The sequence below is a fragment of the Phalacrocorax aristotelis genome, chromosome Z (genome assembly GCF_949628215.1).
Source record: "Phalacrocorax aristotelis chromosome Z, bGulAri2.1, whole genome shotgun sequence".
Classification (NCBI taxonomy): domain Eukaryota; kingdom Metazoa; phylum Chordata; class Aves; order Suliformes; family Phalacrocoracidae; genus Phalacrocorax; species Phalacrocorax aristotelis.
This window is the reverse complement of record NC_134311.1, coordinates 13,462,584-13,481,296: the sequence shown is the minus strand read 5'-3', so window position 1 is coordinate 13,481,296 and position 18,713 is coordinate 13,462,584. Positions and strand designations below refer to the sequence as shown.

The 18,713-nt window shown below is 41.9% G+C and overlaps 1 protein-coding gene across 1 annotated transcript in view; it reads left to right on the top strand.

Moving 5' to 3' along the window:
- DGKQ (diacylglycerol kinase theta) overlaps positions 1-18,713 on the top strand; it is a 96,047-nt gene that overhangs the window by 8,222 nt on the left and 69,112 nt on the right. The window contains exon 2 of the mRNA XM_075078487.1: positions 16,413-16,492. Coding sequence (XP_074934588.1) covers positions 16,413-16,492 — 80 coding nt within the window. The remainder of the gene's footprint in view (positions 1-16,412; positions 16,493-18,713) is intronic.

Here is an 18,713-nt window from a genome sequence, read left to right as displayed (position 1 = left end):
TCCTTGGCAGAATGTGTCACATTTTAATGTCTTGGTTTGTTATGTAATTCAGGAAATGAGTCTGTCCTTTTTCTGCAGTACTTTCTCTACAGCATGTGGAGATAAGAACTGGTACACCTTGTTAATCAGCAAGCGTAGGAGTATTGCACTAACCAGTTCCTTAAGCATTTCAAACAAAACTACTTCCTCAGCACTGAAATCATTGCATGGTTAGGAGGTTCAAAAGAAGGCAGAAGAATACAAGGAAATTGCTAAGATTCCTCTAAACATGAAGAGGGCATGAGGGAAGGATTTGAGAAGTGAGAAGGCTAGTCCTGTTTGAGACTGTGGATGCTCTCTTTCAGAAAAAAAATGCCTTATGTGAGGTGAAAAATTTTCTTCAGAATCTAGTTAGGGTACCAGAGTCAGTGTAAGTGATCACGCATACAAATTTGCATGGGAACCTGATTAGGGCTAGCAATCCTGGAATGTATCTGCTGTAGAAAGAAGCCCTTAGACTTGAAACAAAGGTGTGGCCTAAGTAGCATGACCTAGGAAAAACTGCTTTTTCACGTTAAACCTCGTCTCAAAACAGTGTTGATAGAGGGGACTGGAAAAGCTGATTTCAAACGTCTTGGATATTCACAAATATTTAGAGAGTTTGAAAATCTTGAGATACTTCTACAAGTTGATGCACACATTTTGCTAATTTATTCTAGAAGGGCTTGATATCTGAGAAAAATGGCACTTGCAGTTGTATTTGATATTCCAGCCCTCTGTCTGGATGCCGGGGAGACTTAGCTCTGCAAACAGAAGAGTGAGAAACCAAGCATGTAACCGAAAATGAGGAGGTGTGGAAGCAGAGACTTAACCTTAAAAACAAACACAAGTGAAAATATTTCTGTTTCGGTTTCTGTGCCATTGACTTACATGCCTGTAGTTTCTTTTGTGAAGAAGACAAGTTAACTGGTGCCGCATATTCCCAACAGCACCTCACACTATCAGACCTCCCCAGCCTTTTTCAGAAATAGGCTGAAGTAGGAGGGAAAAATACTGTAATGTTAAAAATACCTGTCAAAACAGCTAAGTATTGTTGTGTCCATTCTTGTTTTGACCTCTCTTATTCTGTTCCTCTTATTTTCTCTTTGCTCCAGAATAGCTCCTGTCTGCCCATGCCTTGAGATTTCCTGAAGCTATTGTATTTTTATTTAAGCACGTTTTATTCAGGAGGAGCAAATAGATTATTTAAAAAATAAATCCTCCCCTTCCTTTTCCCAAGTCTGGGAAGATAATGGAGAGGTACATTATACCTGTTTGGTACTTTTGCTCGGTGTCACTTTTTCTAAATACGGTGTCATGTGAAGAAGAACCTTTCAGCATGCGTTGGTAATTCATGTGTATAAATTAATAGCTGATTATGTTAGATAATAAATGAAGAGCAAGTGCTACAAGAATTTGCTCTGCCAGTCTGATTAAAAAAACCCCACATCAAACAACAACAAACCAAAATAAACAAAACCTTGAGATCATTTAGTCCCTCTTTAGGAACAATTTATAGTTTCTTGGGGGTAGATTTTTAATTTTACTGTTTTGTGAACAAAGCTGTTGCACCTCGGAAGTTCTGTTGTACTTATAAGTGGTGTATATAACTTGACACTGCAGACTTCTGTCCTCCAGGTAGATACAAACACTCAGCTTCTATGAATTATATATGACCTTGTTGAAGTGAAAGAGATTGTTCCTTAAATTCAAGGTAAGTATAGTCCTGAGTCTCATCAGTGACTCAAGCCTAAGTGGTGGAATTGAAATCCTCACTCTTTCTTAAGAGGAATCTTTTTTAAATGCTTGAAATTCATAATAAAATTAAGAGCAGTGCTTAAAAGAAAGTGACTCAGAGATTAGCACCTTCAGTTTGCTCACCTTTCTGGAAATAGTGCCCTGTGAGTGTTTTATTTTCCTCTGATTTCACCAGTGTATAAATCATTTGCCTTTAGTTTCCTGACCGTGTCAATACCCTCGTAGCAACCATGTTGAAGAAAATACTGAATGTACTTACCCAGCTGGCACAGGACCCTTTTTCTTTGCTTTATGTTTTTTTCTCTTCTCTCTCTCCAGCTGTGTTTTTCACTCAAATCCTATAGTTCTGTACACTTCTGTCTGTGGTGCAGCTTGGAAATCAGTCCCAGTAGGAATGAGGTAGAGGTTGCCATGGCAACTGGGGTGTTTTGGTGTTTTTCCTTCACTTGTTTGTTTTGTGGTGGTAGGAAGTGTTGAGATGCCCCAGATAATGCTGAGATTACCCTAAAGCTAAAAGAGGAATACCCTTCTCTTGGGGTATATATAAATAATTTGGCCTATATTTTAATTGTACTCTGCATTTCTTTTAAAAATTATAACTGTGATGTGGACATAGGAGGGTGCTATGGTAGCCAAGATTAGCAGTGTTTTTTATTTTATCTTCAGGATTTTTTAATTATGTTTTTATGTTCTGTGCCCAGTTTTTAAAGGCAAGATGGCAGGAAGTGCATCTCCTAGGGACTTCAACCCTCCTGCTTACTAGTTATCTCACTGAGTGGAGGGGGCTGATTTTATGTAAAATGCTGCCTCTGCCTCCTCCTTTGGTCCATTCAAATGCTTATGTGTGTTTTGGAGGGAATTATTGGGTTTTTCCCCCCACTACAGCACTGAGTAAACTCACTGAGGCTCTGTGTGCACAGGATGCATATGCAGTGAATATTGTCTGCCCCTGGTGATAGCCCCATGGGTGCACAGGACTGCATTACAGCTACTCGCAACACTGTACTGTTGAGAATGTCTCCAAATCTTTGGCTATTGTGAGGGATTCCAGGCAACTATGTCAACATCAGAGCTTTCTGCCAAAATGCCATTATGGCTTGTGAAGTCCTACCACACATTAAATTCTGCTATGATCCACCCTGTTTATTTAAGTGTAACTCAAATTTTTCTATTTCAAAGCTGAAGATGTGCTGCTGTCCTTTCCCTTTCCCACTTAAAAGTGGGGAGGCATTTTGGCTTGAATATGTCTAAAATTGCAGAAGCATTAACAGGACCTGATTTTTGTAAGAGACATCTGTGTTGTTTTCAACACATCTGTGGGTTTTCAGAAACTAGTTTTTGAATTACGACATTGACATTGTGGTGTGTAAAGTTACATGCACTATAATGGGCAACCAGTGGTAGTGGTGCAGGAGGCCACATGTGTGAGGGCTGGAAACCTGCAGGGCATATGTAGGTTCCCTAAGCATGATGAATTTTAGTTATAAGGATGCTTGCAGTAAATGTCATATTGTTTTAGTGGATTTTCCTTAAAATTGAGGGCTGGGTCAGGCTGCCTGGTGTTTTCTGTTGTGCTACTCTATTCTGAATAGTGTAAGCTATAGCTCTTTGTTTTGACCAGTATCTGTGAGTCAGCTGGGAAGTGCTGATAAACAATTGACAGTTTCTCTTTGTAAAGCATCACCCTGAAAGCAGTAAATTGGAGAAGCTGTTGCAGACAACAGCTGCAGGGACGTAAGTAGCATGTCTTTAGCATTTGTGGCACTGGTGTTCATGTCCTACACTAGGTGGTTCTGTCATTCAGCTGTGTTTTCCGTGTCACTCTCTATACATGTTTCTCCGCCCCAGCTGTCCCACTTGACTTACAGATGCTGTAGAGCTGGCACCTCTCTGCTCTAGCCAATGTTTTTAATTTATGGTTCGGTTGATCACATGGGCAATCTGCAGCAGAAGACAAAAGAGGCTCCAGCTTAAGACAGAACCAGGGAAAAAGACTGATGTTTAAGTGGTCTTCAAGAGGCTTGTCTGTACTGGTATCTGGTACTTTATTTTCTTCTTACCCCTGTGGCATCTTGCTGAAATCTTGAGTTGGGTGTCATTAGAAGACCTCTCTTCTCTCCTCAGGGGTGTTAGGAGCTATATCCTTTCACTGCAGGTGCAGTGAGGGTTATCAGAGTTTTTTCTGTCAGGCTTCAAGCTGACTTGACCATTTCTGGCTGTGTATAGGCTGCAGTCTGGAAGACCTGGCAAAAAGCAATGACTGTGTTACACGGGCTGGCATCTAGTTTGTATGGGCAATCTTCATCCTCTAGTCTGTACAGAAGAGCTACTGGAGTGCTGGTTGTTTGCCCTCAGATAGACAGATTTCTGTGGTTCAGAGACTTTCTTTTCAGGATCCCTGTCTTCAACATCACTGAGTACCGCTGCTAACCCCCTAAGACTGGGAGCTTGTAATTCCTTCTTGCTGGAAGGAGAGCCACAGCCATCCTGATGGTCTGTGGCTGCTGCATGGTGGGTGTGACTTCCCAGTAGCGTGTTACTATGCTAGAAACGTGCAGTGGAAAGATTAATTCTGTGGACAGAGGGCAAAAGGTATGTCCTTCCAGGCTCCCTGTGCAGCTCCATGTTGTGAGTGGGATGCCTCTTCTTCTGGAGGACCTTCTTTGGAGAACTGTCAGGAGTTGAGTTGCTGAGCTCTTCCCTGATGCTGTAGGCCTCTTGGAGATTTCTGGCTTCCCATCAGTGAACCAGTGCCTTATCCCCAGGACACTGTCTTGTCTTTGGCCTAATCCTCAAGAGAAGGGAAGGTGTTGGTGCTTTATGGGTCTGAATCCGAGCTTGGCACTAGCCATCTTCCATCTGTCCAAAGAGGAAAAAGCTCTTAATGTGTCAGGGACCTGTTCTGTGCTAGAATTGCACACCTTTGAAATTCTGTGCTCACCTTCATTTCACAGGTGGGAAGTCTGCTCCAGTTGTCTTTCAAGAGGGAGAAAGTAAAGTCTATGCAGAACTCACCTTTCTCATAGAATTTCATAGAACAGAATAATAGAATAGTTTGGGTTAGAAGGGACCTTAAAAGGTCATCCATTCCAACACCCCTGCAGTGAGCAGTGACATCTTCATGTAGATCAGGTCGCTCAGAGCACCGTCCAGCCTGACCTTGAATGTTTCCAAACATGGGGCATCTACCAGCTCTCTGGGCAACCTGTTCCGGTGTTTCAGCACCCACATTGTAAAACTTTTTCTCCTTATCTAGTCTAAATCTACCTTCTTTCAGTTTAAAACCGTTACCGCTTGTCTTATTGCTTCAGGTGCTACTAAAAAGTCTGTCCCTGTCCTTCTTATAAGCCCCCTTTAAGTACTGAAAGGCTGCAATAAGGTCTCCCTGGAGCCTTCTCTTCTCCAAGCTGAAAAACCCCAACTCTCTCAGCCTGTCCTCATAGGAGAGGTGCTCCAGCCCTCAGATCATTTTTGTGGCGTCCTCTGGACCCGCTCCAACAGTTCCGTGTCCTTCCTGTGCTCAGGGCTCGATGGAGTGCTCCAGGAAGAGTCTCACCAGAGGGGAGCAGGGGAGCAGAATCACCTCCCTCAACCTGCTGGCCATGCTGCTTCTGATGCAGCCCAGGATCTGGTTCGCTTTCTGGGCTGCAAGCGTACATTGTTGGCTCATGTCCAGCTTTTCATCCACCAGTACCCTCAAGTCCTTCTCTGCAGGGCTACTCTCAATCCCTTCGTCCTCCAGCCTGTGTTGATACTGGGGATTACCCTGACCCAGGTGTAGGACCTTGCACTTGGCTTTGTTGAACCTCATGAGGTTCTCACACGCACACCTCTCCAGTGTGTCCAGCTCCCTCTGGATGGCCTCCCGTTCCTCAGGCAGGTCAGTGGCACCACTCAGCTTGGTGTCAACTGCAAACTTGCTTCAGGTGCCCTTGATCCCACTGTCTATGTCATTGATGAAGATATTAAACAGTACTGGTCCCAAGATAGACCCCTGATGACAAGTGATGTCCCTCAATCTTGATCGGACATTGTGCCGTTGACCACTACCCTCTGGATGCAACCATCTAGCCAATCCATTTCATTGAACGCTGTATTCAGGCCATATCATTATTGCCCATACTGTACAGCATGGAAGGGGAGTGGACTGAAGCATGTTAACTGGGGAGGTGGACCCCTTTCCTTTGTATAAGCGCAGCTTCTAGAGTGCTTAGGGTTTTTGCTGCCTATGGTTATGACCTACACCTCTTGACCAAATGGAGATGGCTGCTTTTGCTACTGTTGTATAGCTTGCTTGTACAGTTGTTGTTTGTCCTTTGGAGTGCATAGCCCTGGTGGAAGTGAGTGCAGAGCACAGGTACCTTTGTTGTGTCTCCAGTGTAGATGCTCTAGCTTCGCCTGCTTAGCAGGACTTAGGCAACCTGCTCTGGGTTAAGTCAGGAGATGGGAGGATAGGGAGGGTGCTTTTCTGACAGTCATTTGTCAGTACTGGGCTTACTGTACCCGGGGAGATGGAGAAGCAGCCTAGAGTTTGTTGTTAGACTTCAGAATATTTACAGGTGTTAGCGATGACCATAGCCCAGGGGATTTGTAAGGCTACCACTGTTCAAACAAACCTATTATAACCACATTGGTGCTTTTACAATTGGTGGTTCAAGTATATCATTGAACTCATTTGACTGTTTCATTATTCAATAGCTTCTCTTGTTTTCACTTGACTTGTTGCTATGCTGTTTCCTAACAGCATATCTGAAATGCAAATGAATAGGAATTCAAATATGCTGCCTTGAAATTAGAGAGCTTAGATGTTACAAAACCATTTCTTTCAGATATCTATACCTATAAATAGAGCTTGCTTTCATGTAGACAATTTTGGAAATATAAACTACAACGCAAACCACATTGTGTTTGGGGAAACTGCATTTTTATCAGACAGGGTTGTGGTGGTTTTGGCTGGGATAGAGGTAATTTTCTTCATCGTAGTCAGTATGGGGCTATGCTTTGGATTTGTGCTAGAAACAGTGCAGATAGCACAAGGATGTTTTCCTTGCTGAGCAGTGGTTGCACAGAGTCAAGGCCTTTTCTGCTCCTCACCCCACCCCACTAGTGAGTGGGCTGGAGGTGCACAAGGGATTGGGAGGGAACATGTCTGGGACAGCTGACCCCAACTGACCCAAGGGATATCCCACACCATTTGATGTCATGCACAGCTTATAAACCTGAGGAAAAAAGAAAAGGGGGGACATTTGGAGTGATGGTGTTTGTCTTCCCAAGTCATTGTTATGTGTGATGGAGCCCTGCTTTCCTGGAGATGCTGAACACCTGCCTGCCCATGGGAAGCTGTGAATGAATTCTGCTTTGCTTGTCTGTGCGGCTTTTGCTTTACTTATTACACTGGCTATATCTCAACCCACAGATTTTCTCACTTTTACCCTTCTGATTCTCTCCCCCATCCCACTGGGGGTCAGTGAGCGAGCGGCTGTGTGGGGCTGAGTTGCTGGCTGGGGTTAAACCATGACAAGGGTGTATGCTGGTATCTCCATTTAAAGCAAGAGCAGGTATGGCTGGTTAGTTGGTAAGACCAGAGAGTCCTAGAGAGAGATAGGACCTGGCAAGTACAAGTGATCTATAAGGATGCTCAGTAAACATTTGGAAACCTTAACAGATTTCTCATATCTTCTAGACTTTCAGGGGAAGAGGATCCACAGTGTGGTCTTAAAACTGTGAGACAAGCGAAGACCCAAGGTTTCTCACTGCAGTGAGAGTGGAGGGTGTTTTTAATGCCTGCCTTCTTAAAGCTTTCAGAGATTTTTCTATTCCTGTCTTGCTGTTGTTCGAAATGTTCTGGGAAGACAAAGTTTCTAGCGACAGCTTTCCTGGTGACATTTAGCAAGCATTGCACAACAGACGTCTAAACTTAAACTAGGTTGTGTTTTTGTCTGAGAGAGCACACCAATATTGCATACAGGTCTTTGCATTTTTCTGCTGAATTGGGAAATAAGCTGGCAGGGTCCATGTACTGCATCCAGCATTCCTTTCAGTGAATAGTCACAATATTCAGGCTGGCCTGTGGTCATGGTCCTAAACAAAAAAGCTAAATGTGTCTGTGTTGGCAAGCTGCTACAATAGAAAGGAGCTCAAAGCTGTGTAACAGAAGTAAAAGTTAACTCCCACAAAATTCCAGTGAAAAGAGAGCATTGCTTTTAAGTTACTCGTGTAAATAGCATCTCCTCCATGAGCCTGAATTGTCCTGCCTGCATAAGGAGTCTGATAAGTCTGTATAAAACACATATAAAATAAATTTAAAACATTGAGATTTTTTTTTAAAAGTATTTTTCTCCAATCTGTCACTACTTAGCCTATGGGCATTTCCTCAAAGCTATTGTTTTCTAACTGTCAATGGATCTCTTCAGAAATGAATACAAAGACAATCCTGCTGAACAAAATAGCCTTGCAGGATCAAGGAGAACTTCAGAAGTGAGTGAAAAAGCCCCTAAGAGGCTGAGGCACTGTAAGATTAAGCCTGTATTTTGGCTTCTGTTGTGTTGTGCACATGCTACAGAAGAGCAGGAAGAGAGGAGGAAATAACCTACTTAGCTTTGACCAAAATAAAACTTTGTTTTGATAGAGTTAGACTGACTTGGCCTGAATTGCCTTGGTGGTGATATGCTCTTTAAGTCCCACTGATTCATTGTTTGGAAAGTAGAGACTGTTATTGTTTTCTTGCATAACAGCTTTGAAGCTTTGGTTTACTCCGTGGCTTTGCTAGGTTTCTTGTTTGTTTTGCTCTGTCCATCTACAGGCAGTTGTCCTTCCTCCTTCTGTCTTTTAAGTATGCTGTAGTAGCTATGCCTCCTGCACTGGGCATCCTTGACATTGTGTGCATGGGTGTACTTTAATAAAAGTAATTTGAGCAAACTGATTCTTCCATGTTAAGCTCTTCCATCCCGTCTTCCTTCCCCAAGTGCTTGTAACCAGTCTCTTTATAAACCAGCGCTGCTGTTTCATGACTGTGAGCCCTGGCAGAACTGAGGTGGAAGCAAAGACCTCCCTACGAATGCTGGCAAACAAAATGGGAACTTTGGAAGCCTTTCCATATCCTGGAATAAAGCAGTTTGGTTTGGTGATCTACCAGAAGGCAGAGGGCCCTGCCGTGTATCAGGGTAGCCCTGGGAAAAGTGGCTGGAGTGAAAAAATGTTTGCATCCCCTTCCTTAATAAGAGAACATCTTGTTTCCTCTTAGTCTAGCAGTGATTGCCAGTGCTCCTAAAAAAAGACCTGTTTTTTCACTTGCTGAGCGCTATCTTTTTTTTTTTTTTGTGAGGGGGGGGTAATAATAACCATTGGAAAGACTAGTTAAGATTTGCCACTTAGTGTTTTTTGCTGTCCTTTCTTGTTCAGCTGTCAGTAAGTACCCAAAATAATTGTCTTTGCCTTGTCAGAATAACCAGCACCTTGCATCGCTAAGGTACGTAGCTGTAGAAATAATTGCAGATAGAAAGAAAATAAACAGTTCTTCATGGCTGTAGTACACAGGGCAATAAATGCTGGACATAAATTGTACTATCGGAGATTTAGTTTGGACATCAAGCATCAGGCTCCTAGCTGTAAGGACTTTGGAGGACATAGAGTTGGCTGTGCAGAAAGGCTGACGATTGTCTTTCCTGGGTGGATTTCTGGAGCAGGTTTTGCTGACACTTGCCTGAAACACAGAAAGATGGACTAGCTGCCCAGTTTTCTGTAAAAATTAATGTGTTGCCTACATGCTTTCATCACAGTTGCCTCTGGGACATGCAGAGAATCATGCCCTAAGTAGTAAATATTTTTGTAGAAATTATTTTGACACTGTAGGTACATGGCACAGAAATAACACGCTGTCTAAACTATGGTGTGCAAATGCTTGACATTAGCCCAGCAGACTTGTTGGTACTCTTCTATCTTTCTGCTTGGAATGAGTTTTGGTTTGCAGACCTGAGAAGAAAAGGATGGAAATCCCAGTGCTTCCCTCATCGTTTGGGCTCAGGAATGTCCTCATCTCTTCCTTCCCAGCAGGTGTCTTCTCAGGAGCAAATCATGCAAGACCTTTGAATTTCCAGTCATTTGTTTTGATAAATGCCAAGACTTTTCTGTTAATTGCCAAGTTTGTAGCATTCTCAGGCTTGGCATCTGGAGTAGAACTTTTCCTAATTCTGAGGAACATTTGTACTCTGAAGAACAGCTCTGACTTCAGAGAGAGGAAGTGTCTAATTGCAGAATAGGTTGCAGTAATGGCTTGATGTAGTATATGCAAATTTAAATGCTCCCTCTTGTTCTGAATTGTTGAGGCCTTATAAAGCTGGTGACATATGGAACAAAGATTTGTAATAATTGTGTCTGTTTATTTATGTTGCTGGAAGTACTGATATCTCTTCTCATCAATAAACTCTACAGGAAGCCTGGGAATGTTTTTTAGGGTATAATTTATTCCTAATTCATTCTTTCACCTTGATAAAAACCAAATGTATATTACATGGTCTAATTTATAATCTGGTGTATTGGCTTGAAGTAAAAGAATTTCAGCTTCTGTAAACTGTTGTGCTTTAGCAAGCTGAAAAGAATCATGCTGATTTACAGCATGTGAGTCTGACCTTAACTTTTCAGGCTACATAGTCAGATGTACCGCACTCTTAACAGTAATGCTCTCTGCTGGAGTTAATGAAAGTGAAAATTACTGAAAGTATTGAAAAGGAATTGAAAAATAACCCTGCTGGAGTAAATTACCCCTCTGGATTAAATGGCATGAGCCATTATTCTTTCTGTAGTACCTGTTGCATTTAAAACAGTCATGTTTGCTCTGAAGCACAAGGCTTGAAACTGCACTGCTGCCCTTTGTGCTGCCCTGGGACTGCTGTTAAACTTGATGACTCTGATTTCTCGCTGAGGTTGGTGGTCTCTTGCAGCAGGCACATGGTAGTGTAGAAAGTGCTTGTGCTGTCACCTTCCCAACAAGTCCGCCTAACCCCAGCAGTTTCCTGGAGAAACAGCAACAGTTGTACTCCTGGTGCTCATTACCCTGGAGCTTGGAGCCAGGAGACGGGTGGTTCTTAATCCATCCACTAGCAATGTGGGCTCTGACCAAGGTAGTGCCTGTGATTTTATCCTTTTGCCACCTGTAAGGAGCTGGACTTTTTGTGTACCCCTTCTCTTCAAACAATTGTCCCCCTCTTGGGGCAGTCAGACTTTAGGGTAATTGTGGTCTGTTGCAGTCTACCCATGGCTAAATCTGGAAATCTGTGGTGGGAAGTGTTAAGGGGCATGGTCTTGGTTTTTAAGAGACCTGCCTGCTTTCAGTTGGCAGAAAATGTTGCTTCTTGCAGCTGCTGGGATTTGTTCAGATAGAAAAGGAAACATTTCCTTACAGATGAGTTTCATTTGATGTATAAAATGCAGTAATGAGTTGAAGGTTGTGGTGTGCAAAAGGAGAGAGCATCTCAGGATGTGGGGGTTTATGATAAAGAGTGGAAGTTGCCTTAAAGCTGGAGATGGGGAGAACATAATTCTACTTGCATCTGGTCCAGGAAGCTATCTATAAATGGGTTTGATTTTTTAAAATGAATACTTCTAAATTTTAAGCCTAAAATACGTATCAGTACAGAGACACTCTCGAGTTCAAGGTAGGAGGAGTAAAGTTGCACTTTAGGTACTGAGGAGGACTGTGTCCATGCTTCTCCATCTATTGTGTTACATCTTTTTAAAGATAGCCTTTTACGGGTGATGTGTTTGGGTAGGGATCATCTATAATGCTTGCAGACACCTGTTGTTGAAAAAAAAGCTGCCCAATATTTAAACTGGTAGAGTGGGTTTGTGGGTTTTTTTTGTCTTGTACAATTTCTGTGCACTCAAGAAAATGTAGACAACATTCCCCTGGCCGCCGAAAGGGTGGTCCAGTGCCGGAGTCAGTTGCTAGCCATAACCACAGCCTTTTCTTTGTCTTGTTTTTCTGGGCATCTTGGCAGAAGACAGATATAACCACAGGTACTGCACGTACTGCAAGGTTCCCTCTGGAACTGAAAGTTGGCTTTCACGATGTGTGAAATACTAAAGTAAAACCACACTAACTGCAGGCCTGGGGTCGTGTGGCAGACAAAAGTGATAGAGGGAAGCAATGAACTCTAAAAAGGTTGCAGGTGGATTTGTGGCAGTGATGCCTTAGTAGGACAGGGCGTATGCTACTCAGCTGTCTTATTAACAGCCCACCATCCTCTCTACAAAGGCCCATAGTGAACTGAGAGTTCACATTGGACACCAGCTGCTGAGGATTGCATAAGAATCTTTTAAGTGAATTAATTTTAATATACTGTTTTATTGGCTGGGGTTGATCAATATAAGGTGGTGTGTATGAAGGAGGGAAAAATGCTTTTACAAGTTGATGAGTTTTTACAGATCAGGCAAGAAAGTTAGAGTTGTAATGCTGTGTCTTGGGAAATATGTGTCCAGTCTGTAACTGTCAAAAAAAAAAAAAGGCAAACTGAATGCTAGAGATTATTAGAAAGGAAGGGGGAGGAGTGGCATAAAAGCCACCTCTGTGCCATGATATGGACTCACAGTGTGCCTGTAGTGCCTGTGCAGTGGCTGAGTTGCTGGTGTGTCCATAGGAGTTTCATGCAGCATTACATCTTCAAGAAGGCATTTTGTTTTCTTCTTTTTTTTTTAATCTCCCTTGTAATTCTTTCTTGTAATCTATGTAAATTTATAGGGCTTTTTGTAGGGGATTGTAGAGAGTTTTCATTTATGTAATGCTCCTACATATATCAGGCCATCCAGTCCAGTAACCTCTCCAAGACAGGGACTGGTTCAAGTCTTACATTTAACAAGATGCCCCAGAGAATTACTGCTTTTCATTTAGATTTATTTATATTTACATTAATGAGCTGAGTATGTTCTTTAATGCATTGCACTTAAAATTTTCCGGAAATGAAAAATTTGTTGTGCACTGATAGCTGGAAAAACAATTCTGAGTTACTGGGCTATTCCTGGCTGAGATAATGGTTTGTTTTAAAACCAAGAATAAGCCCTTTAGTCAATTAGGTCATTCAGTAATCTATAACCTTTGCTAAAAGATTAGTGTATTAGTGTAAACTTTGGCAGGCATTTGCTGGGAATTACAGTTTGTGTGCAGGTGAGCAAAATGTGAGTGAGTCACAGATAATGCTGAAGAAAATTATTATTTGCCAAGTCATTCAGACAATATTGAGGAGTTGTGATGTTGTCACTTCATGTCAGAGTATTAAATTTTTCCAGTGCTGTCTCTGTGATAGGCAGTTGGCCAAGGCGTTGTGTTGTTTCTTGGGAGTTACTGGAGTAACTCTTGGGAGTTTGCTGTGGGTCTGCCATGCACCAGTGCGTGCGAGGTGTGCATGGGAGAGCACTTGGCTGCAGGAACTTGCCTCTGTGTTTGGGTGCAGGAGCTCTCTCTTTTTGAGAATTCTCAACGTGACCTGTGGCAATGAGAAGGGTGATGGCTCCTGTGTTAGTACCAGATCAGGTCCTGCGAAACCAAGAAGGAGAGATTGTTACTGTTCTTTATGGTTCTGGTGCAAGTTAATTGAGATATAAGAACCAGAGACAGAGGGGTGGGAGGTGACTGGCAGGCTGACGAATGCAGACAACAGAGGGTTGGAGGAGGAATTGCAACTTACTTTGCAGGTGCTTTTGTTAAGCTCAGAACAAGTGCTTACTGAAATGGGAGAAGTGCTCTTGGGTTAAGAACGCACATGTGAATAGGTCCACAGTGAGTCTTGTGATAAACTGATCACACTTCCAGGAGAGGATGAAATCCATTTTGGACTTCTTATTGACATTCCTTGATCCTCCTTGAAGAGCAATTTGTAGCTCTACTTTTGAAAGTGTTTAGCAAATGTAAAATTAGATTTATAACTACAGTTGATAAAGTTATAATTAAAAGAACAAAGACCAAAAAGTTAAAATAGAAATTTAGAAATAGATTTGTTTGAAAAACAGCAAAACTGAATTATGATGAATATCTCCTCAAAGAGGAAACAAAAGTAATTTTCAACACCTAGGATTTTGCTTGGGACTGGGTGGTCTTTTCAAAAGTGGGAGAAGACTGTGTGCTAGATTTGGTATTTCATAAGTGATTCTCACCATCGTTTGCATGGGACACTGATTCATTGCTAGAGTCTGTATAGAACATAATCCACATTTTTATTTTTCCCACTTTTGGGATCTGCTTTGAAGTCTGTCTTGAGGACAGAGAGTAAAAGGGCTATATAGAAAAGTGTGGTGTATTGGAGGGTGTAAATAGCCCTTGCTTTGCCAGGAAGTGTTACAAAGCTCATGAGGTCTAGTGATGCCCAGCTTTTATCTCCTGCCTTCCTAGGGAGGGCTGGAGAGAGATGTTTCCTGTTTCCTTGCAAGTGTATGTTGGAGAGCTTTCTAGGCTGCCTGCTTCTGAACCAAAAAAACTGAGGGAAAACAGTGCAATTTCACTGAATTTCATCAATCACTGATGCTTTCTCCTTGATTAGCTCTCAACCCTTTATGAAGTTCCTGACAGCTGCCTGTTTACATTTGAAGCTTCATATTGTTGCCTTCTATGGCTTGGAGCTGTGGGAACCATTGTCACCATGCTGATGCCTGCAGAGGTCAGACCTCCTCACTAACCAGGTTCAGTTGAGCTTCGGGCACCACCTGCAAGACAGAGAAGAGGCTGCCTAAACAAATTCCTGGGGCAAATGTCTTCTAGCAGTGGCAGGGCATATGTGGTAAATTTCAGACTAGCTGGTAGTAGGCAGGTGGCTTTTCTCCTGCAGCCTCTGCAGACCTGCTCTCACAGCAACCACCAGACCCTCCTAAAAGCATCAGTAGGAATGTTGCAGAGACCTGAGGAGAGGGTAGGTTATGTCTATCTACATCCACATTGTGATAACATACATAAGAATTGACTGGTTCTGTGTGCAGGGTTGTACCTGTTTTCTGGAGCAGGAGATGCCTGGACAATCACTTTGTTCTCTTTGGTCTCCTTTGTGCTGATGGACTGTGTGCTCCTTCCTCCATAGTGACCACCTCCAGATGTGGTGGGCATCTGCATCTTCAACTCTGAGAATCTGCTTTATCATCCCTTTGTTGCCTGTTTCCACCCCTTATCTGCCCCTTTTAGTCAGGAATGCTGTTAACCTTAAAGATGTACATAACACTTCATAGCACCCCACAGAAGGTTTGGATCTGCTCTGTTTCCACTTTCTTTCATCAGTGCAGTAATAACTCTTGTGTTCAGCCACGGACGATGAATAAGATGTTCATACACAGTACTGATTTGCAGTGCTGCTTCTCTTTCTGACTTGCAGACTAATGAAAAACAAATGTCTGCCTACTGCTCACATTAAGCTGAGAGCCAATCTGAAAGTGGTCGTCCTTTTTGTGCCACCAAAAGGAAAGGTTACTTTGCATGGACAGACAGTAAGCTGCATAGAGGGTTGGACCTGGAGTTTAATGCTTGAATTGGCATGGGAGAAGCTGTGTTGTTGAATCAGAAGTCAGTGAGCTGGAGAAGGAAGAGGAGAGGAAAATTATCTGCTTTAGATGGCACTAGCACATAAAATCAGTAATGGTAATGGGCTGCAAATGGTAAGCTTGAAGCACATGGCATTCTTTTTCAGTTGCTGGAGAAACTTAGGAAGTGGTACAGTGTGCTTCCGAAAAGCAGGGATGTGTGAAAGCCTGCTGTGTACAGCAAAAGTTGCCACTGGCAAGTAATCTTCTGCCCAGGGACTGGGAGAGGTCCACTCTTCCATGCGAGAGGTCAGGGCCTGAGCACCTGTGTAAGGCTTCACAGTTGAACCGGTGGAGAGTACTTCTGAAAGGAGGACTCTGAAGCCATAGCTGCATGGCTTATTAGTTCCTAATTAACGTGAGGTGGTGGGAATGAAATGAAGAATCCTTTATTTTCTTTGCACAGCTTACCATCATGTAAATCCATAGTAAGAAGCTGTGGAAAATATCACCCCCATGAGAAATGATTTACTCAAATGCTGTCTTGCTTGAATGCATGCTTTGTGGAGCTTGAGTGGAATTCTAAACCTGTTGATTCCACAGTAAAAGATGTAATTAGTTGCTCTTGACATTTGAAGATGTATGCAACTGGTGACCTTTAATTTTCTTTCATCCATTACACTCTGTGTGTAACAATACTGAGTTTTTTCTCATTTATTTCTGCCACATGCACTAGGTTGTAAAATAATTCACTTTCAAGCATGTCCATCTGCTTTGCCTACATGAAAGAGCTGTTTTGTACTTTAGACTGTTTAAAATCTCTTTTGAAATTTAAGAACTCATTTTGGAGCTTATGGAGAGAGAGTGTGGGAGGGCATGACTTGCTGTAGGCCTGTGATGCACTGGGATAAACTCTTCTACCTTTTCCATTGCCAACATCTAGGTAACAAAACCAGCTGGAGCTCACACACTGCAAGAAGTGTGACAGTCATGCATGATCTCAAACCAAGGGGAGAGCAAATGTGATTAAAAAGATGTGCTCGTAATTGTATTTGACTCAGTATGATTGATTATTTGTTACTTTGTTTTCCATCAAGTCGCTTGTTTGTGAAGACTTGCTCATGGTTCTTATTTTACTTCCACAGTTTGCAACTTCATGTCTCATGAGAAGTGCCTCAAGAATGTCAAGATACCATGCTCCTGTATTGCTCCCAGCCTTGTAAGGGTAAGCACATGCTACCTTATCTCTTTCTTGGGAGAATAACACAGATTTATCACTAATGAACATGATGTAGTACAGTGGTGGCTTGTTAATATCATGATGCTTAAATCAATTGTGTTGTTAATCACTGAGGTTTTTATAGTGCTCAAAGGCAAAGTTACATTTCCTTTGAAAAGCCCCTGCTATGGAAGCTGTAGGTAGTCTGTCTTAGAAGAGCAGTTAGTCGCATTCTTTAAATATTACTAGATGTTCATACTTGTGTGTCATTACCTGGAAGCCTTCCAGTAATGGAATGGGGTGACTGATACCAGTGCTCTCAGAAAACCATACTGTGTGTCATACTAAAGAATAACTCTGTACACCACCGAATTTTTTACAGCAATTATATCTTACCGGGAAAATGCTAAAGCTTCACTGCCCAGAGAAGGGGCTGTGTTTGGTTTCTGTTGATTGCTGCAGCTTAAAAATTTGCTTGTTTATTGTGTCCAGAGAATAAAGTCACTACATTAAGAGCATAGAATTTCAAAAGCAAAAAATCAGAGGACAGGACTTCAATTGATGGTTATAATTCACATTTTTTTATTTTGGTAATAAACTACTTACTTTCAGATGCCCTGTGACTTTTTCTCCCACAAAACTTCATGCTTAAGAGATTGCTTTTAAAGGGTGTGAAAAATGAATCAACTTTAAAGAAGATAATGGGATGCAACTAAGGTATTAATAAGCTAAATTGAGGAGAAAATTAAGTGTCTTACCCACTTGGGAAAGGATGACAGAAAAGATAAAATAGGGAAGAAGGAGATGAGTAACTTACTAGAGGAGTAGTAAAACACTACAGATACCTTAAGGAGCCATATGCAAAAGTCAAACAAGGCATGGCTGTAAAATCGGAATCATGTGCATTACAAACCTAGCTGATTAAAAACACATTTATGTGAACACACTGTGTAGACCTGGGAACCTGTGAAGGGTGGCTGATTCATTTCGTTGTATCCTAAAAAGCTTTATAAGTTCCTTAATGTAGTGGAAACCCGTGTAGGGGTGAGATGGGAAAGCTTAAAACAATATGCAACTCAAGTTACAGCAATTGGATAGAGAGAAATTAGACACTCATTCTTCTTAAATTTGCTTTGTCTAGATGATAATGCTGTTAGACTTTGCTACACGCTTCCTCTTCACCACATACGTTTCATCTTGAGAGATATAACTTAGGTGGCAGAAAGGTGTATGGTACACTGAATGTTGCCAGTGAAATGGCAGGAAATACTGCTCTGAGTCTTAGGACCCACAGTAAGGGGATATGTAGAGAGTGAGAAACGCTATTACTAAGAATTAGCATCTACTACTCTTCCAGAAGGCTGGTGATCAGTCATTGTAGCATGGGAGAAGGAACAATGAGCCAGATGATATAGGTATCTTTGCAAGGGCCTTTGGGGGGATGGTACAAATCCAACCGGGAAACATTCCTTTAATTCAGTGTGTCAAGAGTTGTAAACATTTGTGACTGCTTCTTTTGTGAATTTGCTCTAACCTTAATTAGCTGTTCAAAACAGTATTTGTTCCTTTGCTTTCGCATGGTAAAAATCCTTCATTTAAACTTACTAAGTTTCCATTTGCATCAGTCGTGGATGTCAGTGAAGTTCATTTCTGCTTTTGCTAGTCTCCATTCTCTAACTGCCACAACATGTGAGTTTTATTTAATTGTTTATTGTTTACAAATAAAACCTAACTGTCCTTGCTGTGTAGTAGAATTTGTTTTATCTGAGTGTTGTTATCAGCCCACAGAGCTGTTTGCGGTTCAGTGTTGCTGTATTTAGACTCAAAGAGTCTTCTGACTTATCCGTGTTGAGCTATAACAACTGCGTTTTGAAAACACTGGATTGTGCTATTCTTTCCGGACTGTCTTGTCCTCCTTGACGTGGTAATCCAAGTTGCATTAATCCTGGTCTTCTGTGCAAGTGAAGTCTGCCATATGGGAGATGTCATTTTTGCATGCAGGCTCAGTCAAAGTAAATATTGAACTTGGCATTTGTTTAAAAAAAAAAAAAAGAGCAAAACCCAAATTATAATCGTGTAGGACGTGTAGAAAGTTTATTTTCTTAACCTTCCTGCCCTCCTTTCAGGTTATTTATTATTTATTTATGAAAAGATCCAATGTAGGAGGGAACACTGGGGTAATTTTTTTTTCTGATAGTCTGTCTAGTATGCCAATATTCAGCGTATT